Raw genomic sequence first — 27,981 nt, forward strand, 5'->3', positions numbered from 1 at the left:
TCTGTGTTTTTCTGCAGAGATCCCTGGGTTTTTGTCGGATGATGAGTGCCGCGTTGTGATGCAGCTTGCACAGCTGAAGGGTCTAATGGAGAGCCAGCTTATGGTGCAGGAAGGTCAGGAAGAGCTGGCCAAGGAGCTCAACCTCAGCCCAGAGGAGATCTTCAACCTTCTTGATATCAACCAAGATGGACAGTTGCAGCTCCATGAGGTATATGTCAGTTTGGGGACTGGAGCATGTTCTTTATCAATGTATGACATGCACTAGTTTTTGGTTCAGAGTTAACTCATCCTTTCTTTACTATTGTGCCTCCAACAGATACTGACTCATTCTCGAGTTAGGGACGGCATCTGGCTCACCCCGGAGAATCTGCGAGAAATCTATACCGGGCTCAAAGCTGACAAGGATGGTGATGGTAAAAACTTGGCAAAGAAACTGCTTGTTTTTTGTTTAGTTTAGTTTTTCTTCAATGGAAAATTAGTCAATTTATTTAATTAAAGTTAAACTATATTATTGTTGTTTTCATTTCTATTATAACGATTATTATTTATACTAATGATTTGATTAAAAGGACTGTTTTATCTCAATTTGATACAGCAGAAACAGCATTAGCAAATAACCCTATATTTCCATTTATTCCAGTTATTAACAATTGAAAGTGTCCACATTGAATATTCCCAGTTTTTAAACCTTAAGTATCAATGATGCATGAAAATAACACTTACCCAAGGCATCAGATTGATATGTTCATTCTCATATCCTGGATAGGTTTGCTGAGTCTAGAAGAGTTTAGGCTTCTGAGTAATGATGCCTTCCAGCGCTTCCTTCTGCAGCGAGGGGTGAAGAGGAGTCAGCTGGTGAGGAACAGCAGACACACGTGGCTGTATCAGGGCAAAGGAGCACACCAGGTCCTCCAAGACATCAAGACGAGGTAAGCAAGGCTATTCCTATAATAGCTGTATTATAACTATAAGGTTATCACAAACAACAATTTAAATATATTTTTTTCCCACCTTTTGATTTGTTCTTCACCTTTCTCTAACACAGGGTGACTCGCCTGACTCGGCTCCCACCCTCATTAGTGGACCTCAGTGAACCGCTACAGGTGGTTCGCTACGAGCAAGGAGGACACTACCATGCCCACCATGACAGCGGCCCTGTGTATCCTGAAACAGCCTGCACACACACGCGCCTCGCGGCCAACACCTCTACTCCTTTCGAGACGTCTTGCAGGTGACAGTGTTGACCAACCACATTCATTCATCTGTGCAGTGTGATTACTAAACTCCACGGTGAAAGCCTGCATGGTTCCTTGTGGGATTTAAATTGGGAAAATGTGTGTGCTTGTCTCTTGTTTACAAAGTGTTTGTACAGTATGTTTGTTTGTTTTCCCCAAACGTGTGTGTGTCAATTTAAATCTGTGCTGCACACCTAGGTACATCACAGTTCTCTTCTACCTGAACTCTGTTGAGGGGGGCGGGGAGACCGCATTCCCTGTGGCAGACAACAGGACCTATGATGAAGTGGTGCGTAATTGTGTGTGGGCCTTGAAATGTGTAGGGAGAGCCCTGGAAAATAATTGTGTACATACTGTGCATGTCTTTCATATCTGTGTTAACTCACATGTTTGGCAGTGAATGCATGGCTTGGACGTGCAGAAAACTGTGTCACTGAGTTTACTGTGTCTTTTAGTCCCTCATACAGAATGATGTGGACCTTTTGGACACCAGAAGGAATTGTGACAAGAGTAACCTGAGGGTGAAACCTTCCAAAGGGACAGCTGTTTTCTGGTACAACTATCTTTCGGATGGAAAAGGTAGGGTTCCAAAAAAAAAAAAATCAATTCAGGAGCATTTTGAATTGTATTCAAAATTAACAATTTTACTGGTATACACATATGACAGCGCAAATATAAAAAGGTAAAGTCTGTTTACAAATAGTTTTCAAAACATCACAATATTATTGAAAAGTAAACAAGACTTTGAGTCCTCAGTTATGTAGTAGTCAGTTGTGCTTTGAGCTAAATGCAAATGTCTCTATGCTAATGTTCAAAAGGGCGATGCAAACATGTACCATGTTCACCATCTAACAATTTATGTATTTATTTCAACAAGTACCATGCATACCACTACATTCATCTCATTGCCAGATTTGAGCTAATAGCTCATTTCCACCTGCAGTCCTTAGTTTATCATGTTAGCATTAGCTATTTAGCACTAAACACATGGCACAGCTGATGGTCATTAGTGTCATTTGAATTTGACAAATGAACCTCATTGTAGCACTAGATTACAAGTCAGAGGATCACCAAATTCATTAGGATACACTGTCCAGAAAACCATGAATGTCCGTATACAAAATGTCACCTACTAAGTGAAAACTCTGACCTAATCATGCCACTAGATTAAAAGGTTTTAGGGTCACCAAAGTTGTCACAATCAATCCAATAGTTGGAGAGACATTTCAGTCAAAACGGTTGGCCAGCAATGCCATCCCATAGGCACCCTGCTAGCATACAGTAGATCCCGACATTTTATTTCAATTTAATACATATTGGCAACTCACATGTAAATATCACAATTTTGTGGCACAGAATTAAACTTATGAACTGGAGTCAAAGTGTTGAGATTTTAAAAAATGTTTTAAAGATTAAAGGTTATCTAGAAAGACAGCTACATACTGTAAAAATAAAGCAAAGGTTGAGTGCACTATGGTTGATCCCTAGATAAACTAATATATAAACTCAGCTGTTACAAGAATAAAGCTTCATCCTCTTTGTCAATGTATCGTGACCAAGCGGTTTTGTTTGTTAACCATAACATCAGTGTGAGCCCTAAAAAAACAGACATCATTAAAAGGAAGTGGCTCATCGACATTAGAGAGGATACATTACATTTCACTTATATGACACTCATTTTCAGGTTCATAACTTGTGGGTGGAGATGTGGGGTCAATATATTCCAACAAGCCTGCATAGGGAGGGGAGCAAAAACCTGAATGGCTCGTTGAATCACATTTCCACAAAATTTGACTGTCATGTCTGATATAACAGATTGTAAGCCGGTGACCTTTCCAGATATCCAAATGTAAATGTGGGCTTATAATGACATGCCCCGTTAAATTATTTCATCTTCCTCTCTCAAAAGGTTGGGTAGGAGAGCAGGATGAATATGCTCTGCATGGGGGATGCATGGTCACCAAGGGCACTAAGTGGGTTGCAAATAAATGGATCAACATCGACCCGGATTACCAGCGGCAGGCTCGCTACCAGCAGCTGGTTTCACAGCAGTCAGAGGACGATGATGAGGAAGATCTGACTCTAAACCAGGAGACGCAGAGTTCTGATATCCATCAAGACTTGTAGCTCATTAACCAAAAATAAAAATAAAAACCTACTTAGCCTTCCTCAGTCATGTGCACAACGTCTTTGGCAACATCCTCTGTGGCCAGTATGTAGAGACAAGGTTTATTCAGGGAATGAGGTCACAGTGGGTTTATGCAACTGTAAAGAGATGCTTTTGTTTAGTATTGCTCGGATATTGTTATCCTGTTATTTTTGAATCCCTCATAATTTACCATTTTAGGAATGTTGCACTAGAAACTCTTTAAAAAATCCCTTTGCATGTATTAGCTTCACAGATTTTGCTGTTGCTATGAGCAGAAATTGCACTTGAAAATTGAAATGGCTACTGTAAACATTTCAATGTCCTATGTTGTTATTGCTGCCATTACCAAAAAAGGCTGACACACTGTCACCGTGATGCATGTGGTCTTGTATTTGTTCTTTGAATTCCTTGTTATTTTCTACCAAATTCTTCTTCAAAAAGGTATCGTTTGTGTTTCATGGATTTTATTTATTTTTTCTCTAAAATGCACTCTATCACTCTTCCAGATTGAATAAAAACTGAATAAAGATCATGTGTCATAAGTCTTCCTACTTGAAAGATAAGATAAGGTATAATATATATATAAATATAACACAATAATTGTCCATCATTACTTTATAAAGTAATATTAGATGTTGAGACATTGTTCCCATCTTCAGTGCTGGATGCCCCTTTTGGTTAAAAAACCTCAAAGTTTCGTGCCGTTGTATGTATCCTGAAATCAATAAGAAAGTACTTTAGTTTGATCAAAATGTTAGGGATCAATCGTGGACCTCCCCCTGGACGTCAGCTGCACATACTCACCACTGATGGCTCGTATCGGGGGATAGATGTGGCTCCGCGGTGGTTCAGACAGTAGAGCACAGCATCATGAACGGAGGCAAAAAGACTTCTCTTTGTAATCGTCTCGGAGAAGAAGTCACCAAGCTCTAATTGTTTCACCACAGGGGCTGAGGAGAAAACATTTGAAAGGCAAATTACTACCACAATGAAGACCTTTCATGCAGTGCAGGCTTCAGGAAATGAAAAGTGGGTTTACTTACCTTGACAACCAGCAATGTAGATATCTACATCAATCTCACTGAAGTCATGGATAATCTGCAAAAATGCAAATGCAGAATATGTGTTTCTTCCACATCAGTTGCAACTAATCAGTCTAATTATCTCACTGTTAATCATCAGGGCTTATGTAACTGTTAAAGAGTATTACAGTGGTATGCAAAAGTTTGGGCACCCCTTAGGAAAACCACTGCATCAGTTTGTCACTTGCTGAGCTTTTGAAGCAGCAACTTCATTTTAACATATGTTATACCTTATGGTAACAGAAACATCTCAGTAGTGAAATAACTTTTATTGGTCAAACAGAAACATGTTTATGTGCATTCAAACAAAAATAGGCATGTGCATAAATTTGGGCACCCCTAAGAAATAATTCCATTAATATTTAGTATTGCCTCCTTTTGCTGCAATAACGGCCTGTAGACGCCTCCTGTAGCCACAGACAAGTCCCTTAAGCCTGGCAGGTGGTATTTTGGCCCATTCTTCCACACAAAACGTCTCCAGTTCAGTCAGGTTTCTTGGCCTCCGTGCATGGACAGCCTTCTTCAAATAAATCCATACATTTTCAATGATGTTAAGGTCTGGGGACTGGGATGGCCATTCCAGAACATTGTACCTGTGCTTCTGCATGAATTCCTTGGTGGATTTTGATCGGTGCTTAGGATCATTGTCCTGCTGAAAAATCCAACCCCGGCGTAGCTTCAACTTTGTGACTGACTCTAGAACATTCTTGTCAAGAATCTCCTGGTACTGTAAGGAATTCATGTGGCCCTCAACTTTAACAAGTTTTCCAGTACCTGTGCTAGCCACACAGCCCCATAACATGATAGATCCTCCACCAAATTTTACAGTGGGCAACAAGTTCTTTTCATTGAATGCAGTGTGTTTTTTTCGCCATGCATACCTGTTCATGTTATGACCAAATAACTCAATCTTGGTCTCATCTGACCACAGTATTTTGTTCCAAAATGCTTCTGGCTTGTCCAGATGTGCTTTTGCATACCTCATGCGACTCTTCTTGTGATTAACACTCAGGAAAGGCTTTTTGCACATCACCCTTCCAATGAGCTCTTCCTGGTGCAAAGTACGCTGGATTGTGGAACGGTGAACAACTACACCATCAGCAGCCAGATGTTGTTGTAGTTCTCTGGAGGTGGTCTGTGGCTTCTCTGTGACCATTTTCACCATCCTTCGCCTGTGCCTTTCCCCTATTTTTGTCGGCCTACCACATCTTTCCTTCACACGGACTGTTCCTGTGGCCTTCCATTTCACAACTACGTTTCTGACTGTGGAGACAGACAGTTTAAACCTGTCAGATAATTTTTTGTACCCTTCTCCTAATTTATAATGTTGGATTATCTTAGCTTTCAGGTCAGTGGAGAGTTGTTTTGAGGTCCCCATCTTGCCACTCCCTAAGAAAGAACCTAGGCCAGGCACAGCCAGCTATTACCTATGTTAAATAGCCTTTTTCATGATTGGTTCCACCTGTCTTTGTAATTGAAGGTCTAATGAGCTAATCAAAGCAATTTTGTGCAGCAACCTGTCAGCTATAAATCCGTACAGGTGTTGAAATGAATGCTATTTATAAGGGTGCCCAAACTTTTGCACATCCCATTTTTTGCATTTTATTTTATTATAATAAAACTATGTAATGCTACCCTAAGAATTTTGGTCTGGAAAACACTAAAACGTCTACATCTTTGTAGGAAAACAAATGTTGTTGCTGTGATCTTCTATTATAAAGGAAAAGCAAATTGTCATGAAATCTCAGAGGGGTGCCCAAACTTTTGCATACCACTGTATGTATATAATAAACTCCCAATTCAGTGACATCAACACCTGCCGAGACAAAGTTAAATCAAAATCAGTTTGGTTTCAGTTGAAGAAAACGTTTTTCGTTTATCCTTGGCAATATAATTATATGTCCAGGTGTTTTCAGATTTTTTGGAAACTTTTGGAAAATGTAAATACAAAGCTCTACAAAATATAACATAGGTCGAGTCGTTTTAAGAAAAAGTTACAAATAACAACTTTAAAGGCATTTGTCCTTAATTTAAATGTTTCCCCCTTTAGTACTTACATTTTTGAAAGTCTTGATTGCCACTGTGTCAATGAAGTTAGCAGTGGAGAGGTCGATAATGATGGAGTGAATATCCCAGCTCCACTTGCCCAGTGACCCAAGAGAGATGCGCTCCAGATCGCGGCTGAGCGTGTCATCACTGCTGGAGCCCAGGGTGGTGGAGTCCCCCTCCTGCAGCTCGGAGATTGACCCTAAACTGGTGCAGTCTGGTGCTCCTCCCTTCAGGTACTCCCATCTGTCAGGGGTTCGAGGAGTGGTTGGGATGACAAACACGGTCCCGTTCTCCCTTTCATCGCAGTCCTGCTGCTCTCTGTCTGTAACATCCCCGTCCACAAAGGGGTTCCTCCAGCTGTTGGCCTCTTCCTCCACAGAGAACACCGGCGGTCCAGATAGATGTTTAGCTGCCCTCTGTTCTGCCCGTCTCTGCAGAGGGGTACGAGAAACAAATGATTCAAACATCTGTTAACTAAGTAGTCTGAATTTTTGGTAGCTTAGTCTTTGGTCGCCTGTAGGTTTGTCCAGTGTTACTCTTCAGCCATCTACTTCACTCATTAGTTAGTTGTCTAGTCCAATAATTTACTAATCTACAGGAAAAAATAAACAACCAGCCATTGATAATGCAGCCCTTTAAAATATGGAAATCACTTTAATAAAAGTTCTGTTTTTTAATATGAAACTTTTTGGGTTTGAGACTGACGACTCAAGACAGACAAAGACATAACCGTTTCGGGACATTTTATAGACAAAGCAATTCATTTACTGAGTACAAAAATAATGAAATAAATCACCATTTTCAGCCCTACCTTTTAAATTCACGGGATCAGGGTACCAATTTACTAGACTGTATTGCTATTACGATTTTCTAAGTCATATCTGTGCAGTTATATTACATATCTGAATCATACACACCTCTTTTTTGGCTTGCCTTTTTGCCCGTCTCTCCGCCCTTCTTTCTCTGCGTCTCTGTTTGGCCTCCTGCCTCTTCTTATAGATAATCATTTTACTGATGTCCAGCCCACTCTGAAAACAGATCAACAAGAAAAATAATACATCATATGCATCTTTTTTTAAATATTCAGGAACAAAAACAAGATATTAATGCTTTGATAAAGAAAACAGGGCAATGTTCTCTAGACTAGGAAAATATTAAAACTAAAAGTCTACTAATTGATGAATGGATGGCCAATTATTTTGATAATTGATGAATCGTGTTAGTCAGTTTTCATGCAAAAAAGGCCTATCATCTCTGGTTCCAGCCTCTCAGATTTGCAGGTTTTCTTTGTCACCTATGAACATAAACTGAATGTCTTTTGGTTTTTGGGAAGATGGTCCGATAAAGCGAAGAATTTGCAGGCGGCATATTGGACTGTTTCTTTTACTTTGTTTTTCACTAAAAAGAACAAACCTTCTCTTTCAGAGCCTCGAGGTACAGATCAGCATTGGCAAAATAAACTGTAGAGGAGGAGCGAAATATAGTCACACCAGGAACCTCTCTCACCTGCAAAATAGCAAAAGGTTATTAGCTTGTTTTCTTGTGAGTGTGGAAACAATCCTGTGTATGCTTAGTTCTCTTGTTTCACCTCTGTGTGGGTCTCTATATCCACATACAGTTCTGTACCTGGAACGTTTCCCAGAACAGAGTATGTTGGCCTAAAGGAATAAAAGAGAAACAAAAAATGATGTTTCTATGCAGTATTCTGTGTAATCGGGCAGTATAACTCAGATACTGAAGGGAGGAATATAATATGATAAGGTTCAGAGGAGACTTACATTTGAGTTCTGAATATGACAGTCAGCAGAGCAAAGAGGATCGATGCTGCCAGACCCAGATCCAGATTGAGCAGCAGTGTTGACACCCAAGTGACCAACCACACCATCTGTGGGGGTTCAGCAGTATGACATTACTCATTTTTCAGCTTCAACAACACCACACTTATTTATGCTACAGTTGTTTCTTGTAAGGGTATTTCTTTAAATGACAAATATTTTTTTTAAATGATTCACTCACCAGATCTATTTTGCTGCGTTTCCACAGTGTTACAATGTCCGAGTGCTGCTTGAACATGCCCTTTAGATTAACAAAGACAATCGCGGCAAGGACAGCCTGAAACGAGCAAAACCAACATGATGAATCAGATGTGAACACTTTAGTTGGAAAGAAATCCATTACGTTCACATCTCACGCATTATATTCATTTTAAATCTACTACTGGAGAATGTTAGCGCAACAGAACCTTTGGCAGCTCCTGGAACAAGGGTCCGAGTTTCAGTATAGTCACCAACACAATGAGAGACGAGGCAACGCCAGCCATCTGCAATAAAAACATCAAGTTTTTGTTTTATTTAACTTGTTGTGTTCAGATCAGTAATGGTAACATGTAAAAAAAAGAAAAAATACCAATGTTACTGCATTTTGAAAGCTGAAAGTGTTCGAGTACAATCAGTTTTCGGTTTTGCTACGTACATAATGTGGTTGTATTTTATTAAACATCTTTTGATAGTTACTCTAACTCATTCATCCTTAAATAGGTCATATCAGAGTATAACTACAGCATGCATGTCCACAGAACTTGTGAGGTCAAGCTGATATAATCTTGTTACTTCTGCTGCTCACTCACTTGAGTTTTCCCTCCGGTGGTTTCTTGAATCAGACTTCGAGACATAGAGGAGCAGACGGAAAAGCACTGGAAGAATCCTCCCACTGCATTACTGAGACCCAGCGCCACCAGCTCCTGCAGCCGCGTGAAGACAGAAACATGTGAATGGGACGAGAAATAAGGTGTGAGAAAACTATTGTACACCAAAAGGTATCTGCAGAAACAACGTTTATTAAAGATATTACTTACCTGGTTGCTATCCACCTTGTATCCATGTTTCAGTGCAAAGGTTTTGCCAAGTGAAATAGATATGGCATATCCAACCATGGCCAATGCAAAAGCATCTCCAATAACCTCTCCAAAGAGACTTGCATCTGGTACACTGGGAGCACTGAGACTGGTGAACAGGTAGAAGAAAACATATATCAGTTAGTAATAAACAATAGAGCTTCAACAACTAGAGGAATCGAAAAGGAAAATAATCCCCATCAATTAATAGTTGAATAAATACATACAATTTAATACAGTTTCATACAAAAACTGTGTAACTTCTTTAAACATCTCACCTTAAACTTGTATAGTAAATAATCTGCAGATTAGTCAGTAGTGACATTTTTGCTGACTGAGCCATACTAAATAAGATGGGGAATGTGATGCAAAAAAGAATTGCAGCATTACAATAGAAATAGAAATGCTTACCCACTCGGAATTTCTCCAACAACTGAAATAGTGTAGTTGCTGTTCAAGTGGGTATAGGCTGATATCAATGTCCCCGCCACAATCTACATCCATAATTGGAAAAAATACAGATCATAGCCACAAACAACACCTTTTAAACCATTCAAAATAATCATTAAAAACCTGTTAAACATATACTAGAGGTAAACCTAATTATTAGCCATAAAAAATCCAAAGTTTGGCTGAAAACTGCACAAACGCAGAGGCCCAGGCACTACTGCCGATTCAGCTGCTTGGCTTTCTGTGTCTGTGCTTTTTCAAGCTGCAACATCAGCAGCAGCAGCGCAGAGCACATCGGTGATAACATGAAGGGAGGCCAGAGAGTGTGTCCTCTTATCAACCCACTGTGATGAGCTCCACTGGGATCGGCACTGGCAGCTTTGGACTGAGGAAAGAGTTGAGCTCCTTTGCTGCAATCAAAAACACCATGGACACAGCGCTGACCACCAGCGTGGGAAGATGAGTGTGAGGAAGCAAGGAGCAAACATCCTTCAGAGTCTGAAAATGGAGAAACAAAGAGCAGTAGGAGGTTATGACTTTAAATAATAAAACACAAACATACTTTGATGCACACACCAAATTATTTGAGTCAAGGGAGTCATGTTTTCATACCAGCTCGTTTTTCTGTCAGCCAGATTACAGAACTACAGGCTACATTTTTATTTAACTTTGTGAAAGAGTGTATTATGAACTTAATTGATCCCTGATATGTCCCATCTCAGCATCTTCAAGCCTGAAATACATTACATTAGGAGAAAGTGTCTGCTAAAGGAAGTATGTGTGATGTAAACATATTTTTCTATGTAAAAGAGATAATGTATTTTAAAGATTTCCAGGTAAATATACGTTTAAATACAAAAAACAACAAATTCTTTGGAGTGTGTAACTGTTACTGTCCTTCTTGGTATGACCAGTGATGCTGCAACAGAAACACAGCAATCAGAAGAAATGACTTCATAATACTCACATACACCATTGAAAAGGGACCACTAAACCGTGTTGGTGAAACTCCAAATATGTACTTCAGTTGTGCCACCACGGCATGAGCTGAAGCAGCCGTTGTGTAAGCCCGCACCAGAGGCTCAGACAAGTACGTTCCCACAAATCCAAACTTCACCAAACCCAGAGCCACCTATGAAAACAATCAGGAATGTAAAGAGATATGGCAGCACTAAAAGACATGTTATGAGTTCTGTGAAAGGTTCAGACCTGAATTAGCCCTCCTAGGACCGTAGTAGCCACTGCCACCTGCACCCTGTATGAGTCCCGGGCAGTTATGTTCACCTCTGCGGTGACGTTGGTCCCATTTTTTATGAGGAAATCCATATCTGGAGCAAGTCTCTCTGTCACACTGCCCACCATGATGCTGAGCACAGTAAATGTCCCTGAACGAAATGAAAGATGTTATTATTACAGAGGTTGTAATGATAACAGTATAACGTCTCTCTTTTATTATACTGGCTATAGCTTATTTTTGCATTTACTTCATATAAAAGCAGATTTTGTACAGCTTATCCTTGCATTATAACCTATTAATGTGTTTGTTATATTGTATACTAGTACTGCTTTACGTGCTCTATTGACTTTGAATCTCTCATTTTAATACCGATAGAGATATGACGTGATGTTCCAAAAAAGAAGTAGATCAATGCTGGATAGAGGGAGGAGTAAAGCCCAAATACAGGAGGTACGGAAGCCAACATCGCATATGCCAAGCCTGTAAGAAAACAGAAGTTGGTTACAACAGTCTCAGTCTTTACTTATGAATATTCGTATGAGGCTGTAGCACTTTACTGTGGTAATGCATCAAATAGCGTCCAAAAGTGAATGGCGAAAAGAGAATAGATTAAAGATGAACCACTAAAGTAGGTTGTTGTCATTAACCCTTTTCGTCATGAAATAAACAACATAAAATGACTAAGGGACAAAATCGGAGTTTTTCTGCAGTATTGATGAGGTTTATAAGCATGATGGACCATTGTCATACCTTGGGGAAGGTGCATTATGCCCACACTGATGCCAGAGATGAGGTCTGGCATGCCATAGTCCCACACCGAGTACTTGGGCAGCCAGTACAACACCGGCAAGCTGCTCATCACACGGTGTTTCAGTCTGGGTACAGTACATCTGGATGGGATGTGAAGAATACACAGAAACAAGCTGTCATATTGGATAAAAGCTTGAAGCACAAATAAACGAAAATGGGTCTTTGGTTATCTTTTGAAATAACATCAGTCCAGTCTTCATCTAAAGAACAGTAAGTTTGAAAGCCATGAAATGTGTTTTACCTTAAGGAGTCTTTTAGGCGTTCAGTTAGAGGAGATTGATTGTCAGAGTGAGCTTTTCTCTGAGTAACCTCCTCCAATCTCTGCTCATCCAGCACCTCCCGCTCCACTCTGTATTTCCCAAATCTGCATGTAGAGTCCATCGATCCGAATCTCTGCAACTTTTCTTACCTTTAACTGGTGATGCTCCTGTTCGTCTGTCACAAGAACAACTGTACGTGCATATGTACACCATACTGCCTAATGGTTAACTCAAGTCAGGAGGATGGTAGGTTGGAAAATGCAAAGGATGTAATTATGGTGTTAAAGAGGAAACATATTAACTCTGGTGAGATTCAAAGGATGTTTGACAGGTGTGTTCACATCCTTCCAGTTCTTTTTTCCCATTTAGTTGCAAAAAGGAAGTTAATGAAGCATGACATGTCTCCTTATATTACTCAAATTGTACTCCTTATCGGCAACATCTGAACCAAAGAAAAGAAGTAGTACAGATGTGTCTATGTAATAGATTTTACAGCACAAAACATTTTCAATAATTCTCCTATTTCTCTAATAACTTCATTGGTAAAATGTCTCCTCTGCTATATTCTACTAAATGAAATGTACCAAGCCACACAAACATTTCTTAAAATGAAAATAATATTTTAAAAATATATATTTAGTACACAAACTTACTTGTGGTTAGTGCAAAAGTCCTGATTTCACGACTCAAACTTAATGGAAAAGGTGTGATTATTGCAACATGTGGGCAAAAAGCGTACTGGACCTTTAAGAGAGAGCGGTCATGAAATCTGAATCCGAACTAGGAGCAATGTTTCATTTCACTCATTCCAGAGCTGCACACACGTGACCGAGGCAAACAAAATGTCACATTACTTTAATCACAAAGTACAATATAATCCCAATACATCTAATAAGGAATATCAATATGATTCAACGTACTTTGTCTCTACCATGGCTTAAATCACAAGTGTCCTGACCACTGAAACCTTCTGACCTACTTGCTGTCGGCGACAACACTGTCTATTTTGGGTTGGCAGCTCAGAGGGCCACAGCAGAGGAGGGGGTACATATCTTTGTGTCCTGCAATCGCTCGGACCTTCTCTAACACCCCTGACTGACCAATTCAGCAACATCAACAACACATGGACATTTACTCGTCTTTTTAGACTGAAGATTACAGAGGAGCTAATGACTATGGTAAGGCTTTAAAAGGGAATGCTGTAATACCAGGACAGATTAGAGTCTACAGGCTATATGGAAAATTGAGGAGGACATTTAGCTAGTGTTTAATATGTTAAGGCTATTTATAATGTGTTTATTTCTAGAATTAGGGCTATCAGATTTTCACTGTGATTACCGTGGCCAAAACAACAATAACACGGTTATTGCGATATAAATATAACATAATAATAATACCATTAAAGATCAAAATAATACAAATAATATATAAACTCAATTGTTTTTAAATCAGTGTCATTTTACTTGTATCTGTTTGTGGGATATTAGAATACATTTGGGCCAAAAAGAAGAAAAAAAACTGAAATGATTTATAATGTAATCAATATTATATGTGGACATTATTATCCATTCCGGTTGATTGGGATATGATACAATGATAACAATTATTCTTAAAAATAGTTTTAGTTGTTCATATTTTAAAATCCTGTTCTTGATGATACTGATGGCTTCTCATCCTTTATTTTTCTTCTTGTTTTTCTAGAGACAATCTCCTGACCAGGTGTTCAGATTGCATAGAACTTCCTAACTTTTGTAAATATCATTGTGGCTAAAAAGTTGAGGCGAAATGGATCTTAGCTCCAAACATGGGCTGGTGCTGCTGGACCAGCTGAGGAAGATGAGGGACAGCGAGCATCTGACCGATGTGGTGCTGGTTGCTGAGGGAATCAGCTTTCCCTGTCACCGGGTGGTTTTGTCTGCTTTTAGTCCTTACTTTCGTGTTATGTTTACCTGCGGCCTTCGCGAGTGCAACACTAAAGAAATAGTTCTGCGTGACACCCCTGCAGAAAGCCTGGCCCTCCTGCTGAACTACATGTACTGCTCAGATCTTCCTCTCACCAACGCCAATGTGCAAGGCATCTCTATTGCAGCTTTTCTCCTGCAGATGGACGATGTCTTCCATCGCTGTCAGCTGCACATGACCGAGAACATGGATGCTTCCAACTGCCTCGGTGTGTATTACTTTGCCCGTGACCTTGGAGCGGAGGATTTAGCTGAACATGCTCAGCGCTTCCTGAGGCAGAACTTTGTCCAAGTCTGCCAAAATGAGGAGGTACTGGAGCTTGAGGCCTATCAACTGGGAAAGCTCCTGACCTCTGATGACCTTAACGTTTCACGAGAAGAGACCATCCTGGATGTGGTCCTCCGCTGGGTCAGACACTGCACTCTGGAGGAAGGAGAGGTCCGTAATCTTCACCTTCCTGAACTCCTGAGGAAGGTCCGTCTGCCGCTGATACACCCTGACAATTTAAAAGAGGCGATGAAGAGGAACACTGCCCTGCTGTCTGATGCTGAGTGTCTAGAGATGCTCAATCTAGCTTTGGACGTCACAGCGATGCACCCCTCAGCAGCTCCACGCAAACTAAAGCTGCGCTACGGCATGGAGACGACAGACCTGCTGCTCTGTATTGGAAACGACGGTGGTGGGATCAGATCGAGATATCGCAGCTTTGCAGAGCGCAGCTTCTGCTATGCCCCATCCACAGGCCGAACATACTACATCACTTCACCTCGCTATGCAGAGGCTCTGGGGTTTGTGTGTGCCGGGGTTGTTACTGAAAATAATGACATTATAGTCGCAGGAGAGGCAAGTGCTCGCAAAATGGCCCGACAGAAAGACATTAATGTTGGGATTTACAGGTAAGACATTAGAGGACACGTGTGATAACTCTGTATCTGCTTACCCCACTCAGAGGGCATTGACTGTTATCTGTTGGCCAGGTACAAAGTGGAGGCGCAGGGAAGCTGGGAGTGCCTGTCGTCGGCAGAGTACCGAGACTGTTACGCTCTGGCGTCACTGGGGGACACTCTGTACCTGCTGGGGGGGCAGATGAAGCTGAAGAACGAGCTTCTCATCACTAACTGTGTGGAGCGATGGTCTCTGCAAGGAGGGCCGTGGCGCAGTGCAGCGCCCCTGCCTATGCCTTTAGCCTATCACAGCGCGGTCGGGATGAAAGATCGCCTTTATGTGATCGGGGGTCGAACACCACAGGTAATATCCAAACATCTTTAAATTATTTTAATACCTAAAGTGTATGACCAGTTTAGTCTTATTTAAAGGGAATTTAAAGGCTTTCAGGACCAGCAAAAACCTTGAGTGTCTGAATGTGACACCTCTCTGACCGCACTGCTTTGTCGCCCCCTCCCTCCCTTTCCACCACCCAGTCATACCGGACGGATGATGAGCCTGACCGTCTTAGTAACCGACTGCTGGAGTATGATCCCAACAGAAATAAGTGGACAGAGCTAGGACCCATGAAGTACTCAAAGTATCGCTGCAGTGCCGTCGTACTCAATGGGGAAATTTATGTGATGGGTAAGATTATGTGTTTGCTTTCTTTTAAACCTCTCTTGATAGGCAATTAAAGATGCCATATTTTTGATGACCCCTGGAGAGGGTGACGAATAGCAATATTATTATTTTTGCTCACATTTTCTATAGATATCTGCCCTTATCCTGCTCAAAGAAATTCAACTTCACTGACTCATGTTGGAAATAGTTTGAGGAAATGAAACCATTTGCTGATGAAGTGCCTATTTTGCAGGCGGTATTGGTTGTGAGGGTGGTGACTGTGGGCAATCACGCCACTGTCTTGATGCTGTGGAGATCTACAACCCAGATGGAAATAAGTGGAGGGATGGACCTCCTCTCCCATCCGCACAGCTGTCTCTGCGCACCAATGCCTCGAACGCAGGAGTGGTGGGAGGCAAGATCTATGTGTGTGGATACTACAAAGGAGCAGGTAAGAAAGAATTGTCATATCAATCAGATTAAAAGTGCTTGAAAGCCGTTTCCACTTGACTGAAATCTGTTTCATTACTACTTTTAGATCGTCATGACGATATAACAAAGGACATTTTGGAGCTGAATCCGTGGGATGGCCGGTGGACTGTGGTGGCTCGGCACGCTCTGATGCATGACAACTATGACGTCTGCTTGGTTGCAAGTCTCAACCCGAGAGGACTCATGTCCCCACCTGAAGACTTAGTTAAACAATGACACCCCCCCTCTCAGATCAGGGCAAAGTCTGTGTGGGAGAATTAGCAAAGGAAATGAATTATTAATCCTTAATGCACTTATTGCTGGGCCAAATGCGTTCATTGTTTTGCTGCATGAAAGAGGACCTGCCGTTAATGATTTGCACGCTGTCATAAGAGAACCTCTTGTTAATGAGAATAGAAAGAACATTTGTAAATACAGTATTTGTCTTTTTTTTTCTTATTGTGCAAGATCTGCAGATTGATCACCTAAAACCTGCAGTCGGTGTTGCACAAAACTATCAGCAACACCAAGATATGATTTCCTTTTACATTAAAACAGAAATATACCACAAAGATAAATAGAGAAAGTGTCTCTATGGGTCGCTTAATCAGGGAAATGTGTTTTTTGGTGCCTAAACAAAAAATGACTGAAACTCTTATGCCAATTTATTTTCTGTCAATCAATGATTTTCTGTCACAGTTGGATATCAAATCCATTAATGTGTTTGTTCTTTAGATGGATGCTTGCTAAAGCAAATGTTTTCTGCTAATAAACATGCTGCACATTGTTATCATTATGGCAAACATTTGTTTATTTAAATATAGTAGGTTGTTTGTTTATTTACATTGTCAATTCAGAAGTATAAGTACAGAATAAATTAGTTATAAATAAAATAAATATTATCTCAGCAGAAAGAGGTTTAAAGGTGTATTTGTAGAATAGCCTTTTCTAAACTTACTTATCCTCCTTTTTACATCCCTCTACAGCTTCTTGACCATAAAACATATCAATGTGTTCCTTTTCTACAAACTAAGAAACTCTACAACTAGTATAATAAGTCTGAAGTCAGGATTATTAGAACAAACAGCTCAGGCTTTTACTCTGAAAATAACACCAATGCTCCGCTTCTTAATCCTTTACCCATCCTCTAAAAGCCTGAATCAAAACACCCATCTGTATCAAATAGCTGCCAGAGGCCTTCGGGTTTCTCTGGGGTCACTGATTTGGACTCACACACTCTCTCTAAGATGGGTTCGATTCCTGCAACGCACAACGAGCTGCTACTCCCTTGAGACCAGCAGCTGAGAGGGGTGATGTAACACCCTTTAGCTATGGATCTCAATTTCCTGTTTGACAGTATTCTATTCCGGGTCAAGATGGTCCTGTCTTGGTCCTGTCTGGGTACCATGTTCGCATCACGACTCTCACATCGAGTTGTAACATTTTCTCCTTTTTCCCAGTTCATGAGAGGTTGATTGTTTTCATTCGTGACGGTGCCCTTACTCCTCTGTGAGAGCACAAGCGGCCTCTTTCTGCGCCTCCTCTGGCCTCTCGGAGTGACTTTCCTCTTTCCTACGATGCGGCTGGGACCCTGAGGGGGCACTTCAGCCTGACTGTGCTCAAGGTTGTATGACTTGCATATTAGCTGGGTGCCTTCAAGCTTGTTCTCCTGCAGGATGTTGGAGAAAGACCGTTCCAGCTCTGGTGACGTCTGGATGGCACTGTCCGTCACCCTCTCAGAGCTGGGTTTGGCTGAGTGCTCTGAGACTAAGGTGCTGAGCAGCTTCAGAGCCTCTTCCAGAATGTTTCGCTCTCCCTCACGCTCCTCTCTCAGACAACCCATACCATCCTTTAAGCTTTGCAGATTTGAACCAAATGCCACCGTGGTGTCGCCTGTCTAAATGGTAAAATGAACAGTTGTACATCTGGAAGCCAAACAAATACACTTTCACCTCAGTTCATCTGCAGCTATCTTGATTATAACTTTGACTATTGTTCACCTTTTGCACCTTGTCTTCCAGTTCAGTCAGTAGCTCTTTCTGGGAGTTCACTTTATTCAGTAAAGCAGCAAACTGCTGGGAAATCTCAATCTGAAGACTGTTGATATTAGTTTGCACTGGGATAAATGGGAAAAAGATAGATACATGTATAAAACATATTATTCATCTTTATGCACTGAAGTCAAAGCAATAAAAACGTATTGAACCAAATTGTAATTTTCCAAAAGTAGAAGATTATGGTTAACCCAAACTTAAAATTTTGGCAAAGAGCACCATCTACTGGCAAATAATATTAGAACTTAACTTTAAATGTAATCATTTCAATAAAAAAACATAGAAATAAATAAGAAAACGTACATGTTGACGAAAAGTTGTCAAATTTTTGAAGGACCGTTTGGCACACAGAAGTATTTTTCTCAGTGCCAGCAACCAGTTGTTGGATCTGAAAAACATGGCAGCATAGTTTAACATGTTACCTCTACAGTAGAGAAGCTTTACAATCTGAAAAGGTCACTTACATTGTTGAGAGTTTCTCCAAAGTGTTTATATTCTTTGGCTAAAGTATCACTGTTAAAACAAAAGGATAGATTTGAAGATGTCAGAAGTTATAAAGCAAACTTATAAAAAAAGATTCAATAATCCCACAAGTAGGCCTATACAGTGGGGCAAAAAAGTATTTAGTCAGCCACCAATTGGGCAAGTTCTCCCATTTAAAAAGATGAGAGAGGCCTGTAATTTTTATCATAGGTATACCTCAACTATGAGAGACAAAATGAGAAAAAAAAATCCAGGAAATCACATTGTAGGATTTTTAATGAATTTATTTTCAAATTATTGTGGAAAATAAGTATTTGGTCAATAACAAAAGTTCATCTCAATACTTTGTTATATACCCTTTGTTGGCAATGACAGAGGTCAAACGTTTTCTGTAAGTCTTCACAAGGTTTTCACACACTGTTGCTGGTATTTTGGCCCATTCCTCCATGCAGATCTCCTCTAAAGCAGTGATGTTTTGGGGCTGTCGTTGGGCAACACGGACTTTCAACTCCCTCCAAAGATTTTCTATGGGGTTGAGATCTGGGGACTGGCTAGGCCACTCCAGGACCTTGAAATGCTTCTTACGAAGCCACTCCTTCGTTGCCCTGGCGGTGTGTTTGGGATCATTGTCATGCTGAAAGACCCAGCCACGCTTCATCTTCAGTGCCCTTGCTGATGGAAGGAGGTTTTCACTCAAAATCTCACGATACATGGCCCCATTCATTCTTTCCTTTACACGGATCAGTCGTCCTGGTCCCTTTGCAGAAAAACAGCCCCAAAGCATGATGTTTCCACCCCCATGCTTCACAGTAGGTATGGTGTTCTTTGGATGCAACTCTGCATTCTTTCTCCTCCAAACACAACGAGTTGAGTTTTTACCAAAAAGTTCTATTTTGGTTTCATCTGACCATATGACATTCTCCCAATCCTCTTCTGGATCATCCAAATGCCCTCTAGCAAACTTCAGACGGGCCTGGACATGTACTGGCTTAAGCAGGGGGACACGTCTGGAACTGCAGGATTTAAGTCCCTGGCGGCGTAGTGTGTTACTGATGGTAGCCTCTGTTACTTTGGTCCCAGCTCTCTGCAGGTCATTCACTAGGTCCCCCCGTGTGGTTCTGGGATTTTTGCTCAACGTTCTTGTGATCATTTTGACCCCACGGGGTGAGATCTTGCGTGGAGCCCATGCTCGAGGGAGATTAGCAGTGGTCTTGTATGTCTTCCATTTTCTAATAATTGCTCCCACAGTTGATTTCTTCACACCAAGCTGCTTACCTATTGCAGATTCAGTTTTCCCAGCCTGGTGCAGGTCTACAATTTTGTCTCTGGTCTCCTTTGACAGCTCTTTGGTCTTGGCCATAGTGGAGTTTGGAGTATGACTGTTTGAGGTTGTGGACAGGTGTCTTTTATACTGATAACGAGTTCAAAAAGGTGCCATTAATACAGGTAACGAGTGGAGGACAGAGGAGCCTCTTAAAGAAGAAGTTACAGGTCTGTGAAAGCCAGAAATCTTGCTTGTTTGTAGGTGACCAAATACTTATTTTACCGAGGAATTTACCAATTAATTAATTAAAAATCCTACAATGTGATTTCCTGGATTGTTTCCCCATTCTGTCTCTCATAGTTGAGGTATACCTATGATAAAAATTACAGGCATCTCTCATCTTTTTAAATGGGAGAACTTGCACAATTGGTGGCTGACTAAATACTTTTTTGCCCCACTGTATATTAAAAGTGTGTTGCATGGTTCAAGTGAAAAAATGTACGGACCTGTCAGTTTTTTCTTTTGCTCTTTTCTTGTCCTCTTCAAATGTATCCAGTATTCCAAAAGCTTTGCTCTTGTCCTTCAAATCTCCGAACAAGAAAGGTTTGGTGTGATAACTGCTTATAAACTTTGGGTCACTTCCCTAAACAAAAAATAAATAAAAATGTTATAGATACACAAGGGAGAACAGTTGTTCACATAATTTGAGTGACAAAGAGTATGCTTTCATGATCCATATGGTTTTCCATGTTTCAAAGAAACAGGTTGCCTCCCAAATTACTGCATTCAATGATGGTGGCCAATGCAAATGTGATTAAACGCCTCAAAATAACTAATTTAATATAGGAAGAAATGTGCTTGTTACTCACCTGTAATGAACAGCAAGTAATAATGCCATTAAACTCAACAGATGTGTCCATTCATTTTGGTCCTCAAAGATATTACTGCTTACCCAACAACCACTTGTAGGAAGAAAATTATAAATCTCACCTCCTGTGAACTATGTTGGGAGTTCCTGGACGACACACTCATTTCTTGAGACATGCTTTGAGAATTTTCAAGCCAAAATTGAGACCCGGAGAAAAGCTGAGAGTCTGTGAAGCTGGAGTAGCCGCTGGTTGACACATTTCTGTTGCTGTTTTGTTTCCAAAAGGTTTGACGAGTTTAGAAAACAGAAACAAACTATTTATTTTTGCAAGAAAACAATCCGTTTTGTTTGTAGAAATAAGGTAAACACCGACAGACTTGTTCATCTTGCTTTTCAAACGTAGGGCTTAAAGACTAAGTGTTATTTCACTGTTTCAGCTTTAAAACTATTGATCACAGCTGTTGTACAACATTTTTCACAGACAAAGAAACAATAGTTAGGAGTCATTCTTAATTAGCTAATTTAACTACCTGCTTCCAGTTGGTATGCTCAGCTTTTCCTTTATGTTTCTGATGTGATTCATTGCGCTTGAATACCTGTTGGTAAAAAGAACAAGTTAGTAGCCATTTTAGCTAGCCATGTCTTTCCAAGAGCACTAGGTGCTGACAGATGTATATGAGATAGTTAGCTAGCTAACGTTGATTGACGTGGAGGCCATTTAAACTTAAATTACTTTTAACTGTTAAGATATAACACTTTAGCATATGTATGCTAGTCATCTTTTTCAGTAGAGTATAATCGTTTTCTTGGAATAAATGTATCAAATTGACTCACAGTTCACCGCAATGAAGAAGAAACGTTAAGGACAGTGCAATTGTAAGCTCGCGAACATTTGCAACTCCCGCCATGTGGCCTTCCAGACAGGCCGGGTTGCGTTCGGGGACCATAAAAAGAAAATCAGAATTTCCCGATGATTTAAGATTTTTATTTTTTATTTCAATCGACATTTCACCAATCCAGCATGTAGACTTGGTTCGTAGTTAATAAACTAGTCAGTCAGAAAGTCAATTATAATTCAGATTTAATCAAATCAATATTTAATTTAAATAGTCATTCGATTCACATTCCAAACAAGGCGATATTCAATGTTTTATTTAATTTCACGGTTGTGTCTTAAAATATGCTGTAATTAATTACATTTTCATTGTTATATATTTTGTCTCGAATGGGCCTGTTATGATGCAGCATAATTATAAATCAGCCTCAGTCTTTATTGTTATTTAATGGTTCTTTAAAAAATTCCCTGCAAGTAACTTAATGAATTATGACTGATTCGTGACCCTTTAATGTAAATGAAACACTAACCAATCCTATATTATTGTTGTTGTTGTTGTTATTATTCTTATTATTCTTATTATTCTTATTATTCTTATTCTTATTCTTATTATTATTATTGCAACCTTCATAGTTATTTTTCCAAATTCATTATTCACATCTTTTATTCACATACATACCTGTAATTTTATTTTGAAAATCGTACCCGGAAGTTGTGCATGCTATACTGTAGATGAGAGCAGGTAGCTAAAGCTATGAGCTACGCACTGACAGTCTGTGGTTGAATTGCAGAGGTGTGTTGATGACAAATCTGCCAAAACTATCTGTGATTTTCTAAAAAAAAAATTAAAACTCTGCGGCGAAACGGATCTAAATCTGATTAAACCACATCAAGGAGTTTGGTCAGGCCAAAGCCTAGGGATTGGCAGGTGAGTTAACTTTTTGTGATGTGCTGCTTCTCAGTCTGTGATTGTAAACATACAACATGAAACAGATTTGAATGTATAAGTTAATGTGCTTTTCTAACGCTGACATTGTAATGTTATATCTGACTGAAGACTTAACTTCCTCTCTGTGAGTGTGACAGGTGCTAGCTAGCTAAACACCTTGCTTGCATCCTGTATAACTCCCTTGGACATTAGCGCAGTACATGCAAATGACTGAGACATTAACTATGTTGATTAAAGCTCTAATACTACCAATATATTGCATTAAAAATGTTGTACTGTGTGTGTAAGATGTTTCTGTGCATCTCTCACGTTTTAGTTTGGATGCAACATCAAACATATGTTTAACCTATTCTCACGCAGAAGGTGTTTTTTAACCTATAATTATATTGTGACATCAGCAAATGTATAGGTACAATGTGTGGGCTGATGCATGGCCCCATGTTCCAAAGAATCAGGGGCCAGCATTTAACCTCCATTGGTAATTTTGTGACATGTTAATATTATTTAGGTGCAGACTTCGAATAAGGCCAGTGGGTTTTCTGCTTCTTCCTGCACTGTATATTCTTTTTGAACTTTTCCAAGTTTTGTGTATTTTGAAATTGGGTGCTTAAACTTTAAATGTAACTTCTTGGTCCATTTAATTTAATTTACAAGAAAATAGAAAAACTGCAATTACTAACAGCAGAGCACAGATATGTAAAATTAGACCAATTTATTATTTGTGTATAACAACAAGTGAAATTGTGTTGTTTTTTAGCAATCTTCTTGCAATAGATAAATGTATCTGATCTCATCAAAGTGTTTTATTTAATCAAGCGAGTTTGATCTTTTAGGCTTCGATTATGGCTCTGTCATTCCTTCTGGTCTTGGCTGCAACTGTGATTCTGATCAGACCCGAGACACCTGTCACTAAGGTAGAACAATGGATGTTATGCAGCCAAAGAGTTAATGTGTGTTTTTTTTCAGGACACACTGATTTGTTAATCTGTGAATGTGTTTTTGTCCATAGGCTTTACATCAGAACTCACTTGAGTGCTGCAGCGAGAAACAGAGAGGGAACAATTCTTGTTCGAATGACACCCACTGTGAACCAGGTAATGTGGATGTTTTCAAGCTTTGGTTCACTCTGGCACACATACCAAAATAAACTTGAGTTCTTACTTTTCAACTACTATTTGATCATTTTCAGTTAGAGATTAGCAAGAGTGAAATGATGCTCTGTAAAATGTCTTGTTTTGTCTTTTTCAGGATGCTTCTTGCGTGTCCTTGAGAACAGCAACACTGTTTGCATATTCTGTGACTCTGCAGCTGTGGATTTGGATAACATAACAGTCTGCACCTACAGTAAGCTGGGAAAAGCCCGTTTTCAATTCAAATGTCTGAATGTAAAACTTTTTTTTTTAAATATGCCCTTTTTGTCTGCTCACTAGACTATACAGTGGAGAGGAAAAATCATACAACTGTAACTACTGTCATTCCAAAAATTGGTAAGATATCTCATCCACAGTCATGTTCTGATTTATTAATTACCTTGTGCATAATATTTGTTTTTTGGCCTTTACTAACATATTTCTACAAGTTTAAATTTAAAAATTCAGTTTTAAGTAAATGTCTTTTAAAGTGACTAAATGAACCGTGGTTAAGGCGTAGAGAATCCGTTTTTTTTTATTATCACTGAAATTTAAGTTAGATAAAAGAACCCAGTGCCACAGGTTACAGCCTCTCTGTTATGTTATAGTAAATATCAGCAGCTCTAAAATATTCCCAACTTTTCTCACAAATCATTTACTGTTTTTTGCTAATATTTCTCAACAGGAGGGCCAGGTGTGGCAGCCTCTCTTCTTCTGGGAACACTGTTGATCAGCCTGTTCCTGATCCTCTCTGTTGCCTCCTTTTTCTACCTAAAGCGCTCCAACAGACTCCCAAACATCTTCTACCGCCGCAACAAAGGTAAGCACTACGCTGCTCTGATTAACTGTTGCTATACAAACAAAAGGCACCACACCCATTAAAACAAATATCATAAAGCAGATAAACACAATGTTACTGCTATGCTCAAGTGATAATAACTGTCTTCAGTCAGCTTAACTGTAACATAACAATATATTTGGCACTTTACAGCCTTCATATTCCAACCAAGTGAGACAGTGAGTACATTTTATTGTTTCCTTCACAATGTAGGGTTTGATTTTATTTTTCATATTCTCAGGAATTTCTTGTGTCTTGTATTACACAGACGTATTTGTGTTTTGTTTCCATTCTAGGCTGTCATGATCCCCTCCTCGACAGGTAAGACGACTTTACTATCTTAACCCTGAACTTCCTGCTTTGTCTTTCTGACCCTGCTGAACTGGTTGTAAGATTATGTGAAGCTATGACTATTGCGAAGCAGTAAAACAATTACCCAGGATTATTAAGCAACATTGTAGAGAAGTGTTAAATATTTTAGAGCTGATGAAAGGCTTGAATTCACAAACAAAAAGGTCCTTGTAGCACAAAATCCAGCTAGAAATTAGCGCTGCTATGAGTGTTTCCAGTGCATGTCTTCTGCTGTTGTCATCAAAGGTGATTTATGTTGCCTTTTTGTTCTGTGTTTCTTTTGAAGTGAGGAAGCCAAGATATGTCAGAAGGGAGCGGCCCTCTGCAACCACCGTACCTACCACCTCCACCACCCAGGTTTATAATGTGTAGGATGAGGAAAAGTAGGAGGAGGGAGGGAGTGCTGGTAGGAGAGTATGCTCAGGAACGAAGTTAGGTTTTCTCCTTATCATGTGAAAGTTCAGGAGTGTGAAGAACACCATATGGCTTGTACGTAGGTAGCCATATTTAACTGAAGCTGCTTATGCTGCATTCTTGTCACTCGGGCTGTTACTATTCCTCTATTTTACAAGGCTGTGGGCTGTATTGAAAAAGTCTTCTTGACACAGTCTCTATGACTAATTTATGTTAAATGTTTTTTTTTACAAAACTAGTTTCAGTATTGCTCAGTACATCTTAAACCTTACAGGTTGTTTTTTGTTTTTTTGACATGCAGCACTGTGGGTTCACTCCATTAGTTTGTACACGTTTTTACTGTTATTATTCCTCTGCTGTTGAAACTGTGTCATCAGTTTACTTATTTTGATGATTTCAATATGTGGACCCGTCTAATTAAGAAGTGGTTAGAAATTAAGCTTCTAAGCTATCTTTTTAACATATTTTATCTCTTCAAAAATGTATATAACAACAGACTGGGGGAAAAAAATCATTATACCACTTGGTACGGGTCTGACTACTTTGTGAATTATTGCTTTTCCACTTTGGTTTTGGGATTTATCGAACAATATCAAAGTTGTGATTGGAGAGCTTAGAGGTGCTGGTGAGCAGATCTGTTACCTTGAGACAAAGTCTGTATGCTAAGCTACGCTAAACGGCTGCTGTCTATAGCCATATTTTTAACAGATCTGACAGTGGTATTGATTTTCTTATCCAACTCAATGCAAGAAGGCGGATAAGCTTATTTTCTATAATGTCCAACTACTCCTTTTTAAAGCCAAGAACTATAAAGTCAGTGACCAAGCGACAGAACTTTTTTAGCGGGGGAAAAGTGACAGCCAAGTGACATTTTATCTTTGCTAAATAGAATGTTATTTGCATGTGTGATATTTATTTACATTTTGTAACGTCCACTAAGTTTTACTTAATACAATCAGACCAACAGAATATATGACGTGTCAAATAGCGGGGTATTTTAGAGAGAGTTACTAAAGGCACTGTATGGATGGTTGTGTTATTGCTTTTGTGTTTTACTATTGCATTTAAATTTATTGATTTTGTGAGCTTAATCAAGGTGAATGTATTACTCATGTACAACGGATCGTCACCTCATGAATTGTGTTCCACAACAGACCCAGTCAAACATGAATGAGGTGAAGAACTTAAAGTTCATATTTTTACATAGGAAGGACTATACTCGCACATTTAAAATGCATATTTTTGTTCCTAAAGTATATTTAAATTCCAATAGATCGCTTCCTTGAAAATATAAAATTACTGAATCCTTGTGCACTTTATTTGTCTGAGGTAAACATTTTTTTAAAAATCATACAACTAGTTTCCACCAAGTGTGATTGTGATTTTGTTGTTGTATGAATGGCAACATATGGTTGCATTTAGATTTTTACTTGACTTCTATTCACTTTTTGCCAAATGTTGTCTGAAGAAAACTTGTGTGCCATTACTGTGATTACTGTGCCATTATCAGCTTTAAAACAGCAGGAAACATTTAATAATGATGTGAGGAATAATTGGGTGTTTAAATTATATCCAGTGGCCTTTACTGTACTCTATCCTAAAACGAGGCTAAATATCTAAGTTTTATTTGCTATTTATCTACATAAATGTTTGTATGTTGACAACACTAAATCAACATGACGTGAACCAGATAACAGGCAGCAATCATTCCATGAATATTCCCATTTTTGCTTGATTTGTTTGCCTTACAGACAAACATATGCTAAAAACATGTACATATTGTTTTATACAAATACTGTATTGCTTTTGTAATGAGGTAATGTACATATTCTAGTTTCGATGCCCTGCAGAATGATTTATGTAATGTTTGGAGAAATAAAGCACCTTTCCATTACCATTGTTTCCCTTGGTGCAGTTAAATGAACTATCACGCTGCAGTTTTTTATATTGTTCAAAGACGGATATAATAGTTGTTATGTTTCTTTTATGATTACTGCTGCTAATAAATAATGAGAATAAATCATTCCTAACTGTGCCAGACATTAGTTTATTTTTACATGGCTGACAATTTATTCTGACCATTACATTATTATTTTCCAGTTTTATTCAATTCATTTATTGGCTCCTACAAGAAAAGAAAAAAAAGCTAACCAGGAATAAAAGTATTTAGTTAATGTTGAACACATTATAGTATAAACATTTTGTTTATTTACACTTGCTGTCAGCAGGGTACTTTCATTGTCTTGATGTAAATAGATACTACATAAGTCTTCCTTCTTTGATAGGGATTCAGAAGAAATATAGCTGTCATTTAAAATCCTTTTGAATATCACATGCTGTTTATGCTTTAGGGAGGATTTTTTTTTTATGATCTCTGCTATCGCTGACATGATCAGAAGACTGACTGGCAAATGTGTTAAAAATGTACACTATTTAAAATAAGGTTCATTTTGAAAACCCTTCAAATTCAACCCTTATATGTATATGATTTCAAAGGGTTTTCAAGTACTTTACGGTAAGAATTGAGTCAAAGATTATAATTATCAGGTTCAATTACCTGGGATTGTAATGACAAACTTTTATGAATTAAAAACATCTTTTATGAAGGAAGTACAGTAAATAAATTAAAAGTGAATTATGTGTACATGA

General features: G+C 39.2%; 5 protein-coding genes across 6 annotated transcripts in view; 3 read left to right on the top strand and 2 right to left on the bottom strand.

Annotated features, from left to right (window-relative positions):
- p4htmb (prolyl 4-hydroxylase, transmembrane b) overlaps positions 1–3,884 on the top strand; it is a 5,600-nt gene extending 1,716 nt beyond the window's left edge. The window contains exons 3-9 of the mRNA XM_063910323.1: positions 18–208; positions 317–413; positions 767–929; positions 1,046–1,231; positions 1,434–1,524; positions 1,691–1,814; positions 3,145–3,884. Coding sequence (XP_063766393.1) covers positions 18–208; positions 317–413; positions 767–929; positions 1,046–1,231; positions 1,434–1,524; positions 1,691–1,814; positions 3,145–3,362 — 1,070 coding nt within the window. The 3' untranslated portion in view covers positions 3,363–3,884. The remainder of the gene's footprint in view (positions 1–17; positions 209–316; positions 414–766; positions 930–1,045; positions 1,232–1,433; positions 1,525–1,690; positions 1,815–3,144) is intronic.
- On the bottom strand, positions 1,864–12,327 carry slc26a6l (solute carrier family 26 member 6, like). Of its 2 annotated transcripts, XM_063910322.1 has the most exons (19): positions 12,147–12,327; positions 11,846–11,985; positions 11,465–11,575; positions 11,068–11,243; positions 10,826–10,990; positions 10,204–10,356; positions 9,820–9,902; positions 9,370–9,517; positions 9,142–9,255; positions 8,758–8,835; positions 8,532–8,627; positions 8,294–8,400; positions 8,104–8,173; positions 7,929–8,021; positions 7,433–7,543; positions 6,524–6,946; positions 4,428–4,482; positions 4,189–4,334; positions 1,864–4,099 (listed from the first exon to the last, which is right to left on the bottom strand). In XM_063910322.1, the coding sequence occupies exons 1-19, from the start codon at positions 12,284–12,286 to the stop codon at positions 4,073–4,075; spliced, it is 2,436 nt and encodes an 811-aa protein (XP_063766392.1). In that variant the 5' UTR covers positions 12,287–12,327; the 3' UTR covers positions 1,864–4,072. The 2 variants fall into 2 exon arrangements, with proteins under 2 accessions (XP_063766392.1, XP_063766391.1); XM_063910321.1 differs by having other exon boundaries at positions 9,142–9,517.
- Positions 12,328–13,155: 828 nt separating this feature from the next.
- kbtbd12 (kelch repeat and BTB (POZ) domain containing 12) lies at positions 13,156–16,939 on the top strand. Its single transcript, XM_063909918.1, has 6 exons — positions 13,156–13,343; positions 13,867–15,023; positions 15,105–15,375; positions 15,549–15,699; positions 15,929–16,126; positions 16,214–16,939. The coding sequence occupies exons 2-6, from the start codon at positions 13,951–13,953 to the stop codon at positions 16,381–16,383; spliced, it is 1,863 nt and encodes a 620-aa protein (XP_063765988.1). The 5' UTR covers positions 13,156–13,343; positions 13,867–13,950; the 3' UTR covers positions 16,384–16,939.
- Positions 16,940–16,948: 9 nt separating this feature from the next.
- LOC134882289 (interactor of HORMAD1 protein 1) lies at positions 16,949–21,742 on the bottom strand. The gene is made up of 8 exons (XM_063909920.1): positions 21,650–21,742; positions 21,346–21,411; positions 20,938–21,082; positions 20,454–20,590; positions 18,665–18,713; positions 18,504–18,588; positions 18,147–18,262; positions 16,949–18,043 (listed from the first exon to the last, which is right to left on the bottom strand). The coding sequence occupies exons 1-8, from the start codon at positions 21,721–21,723 to the stop codon at positions 17,294–17,296; spliced, it is 1,422 nt and encodes a 473-aa protein (XP_063765990.1). The 5' UTR covers positions 21,724–21,742; the 3' UTR covers positions 16,949–17,293.
- A 613-nt stretch (positions 21,743–22,355) lies between these two features.
- Positions 22,356–27,226, top strand: c20h1orf159 (chromosome 20 C1orf159 homolog). Its single transcript, XM_063911917.1, has 9 exons — positions 22,356–22,578; positions 23,433–23,513; positions 23,609–23,693; positions 23,848–23,943; positions 24,030–24,086; positions 24,415–24,549; positions 24,721–24,746; positions 24,864–24,888; positions 25,205–27,226. Exons 2-9 carry the CDS (start codon positions 23,442–23,444, stop codon positions 25,288–25,290), a joined length of 582 nt encoding a protein of 193 aa, XP_063767987.1. The 5' UTR covers positions 22,356–22,578; positions 23,433–23,441; the 3' UTR covers positions 25,291–27,226.
- The last annotated feature ends 755 nt before the right edge of the window (positions 27,227–27,981 follow it).

Source organism: Eleginops maclovinus, chromosome 20, assembly GCF_036324505.1.
Source record: "Eleginops maclovinus isolate JMC-PN-2008 ecotype Puerto Natales chromosome 20, JC_Emac_rtc_rv5, whole genome shotgun sequence".
NCBI classification, from domain to species: domain Eukaryota; kingdom Metazoa; phylum Chordata; class Actinopteri; order Perciformes; family Eleginopidae; genus Eleginops; species Eleginops maclovinus.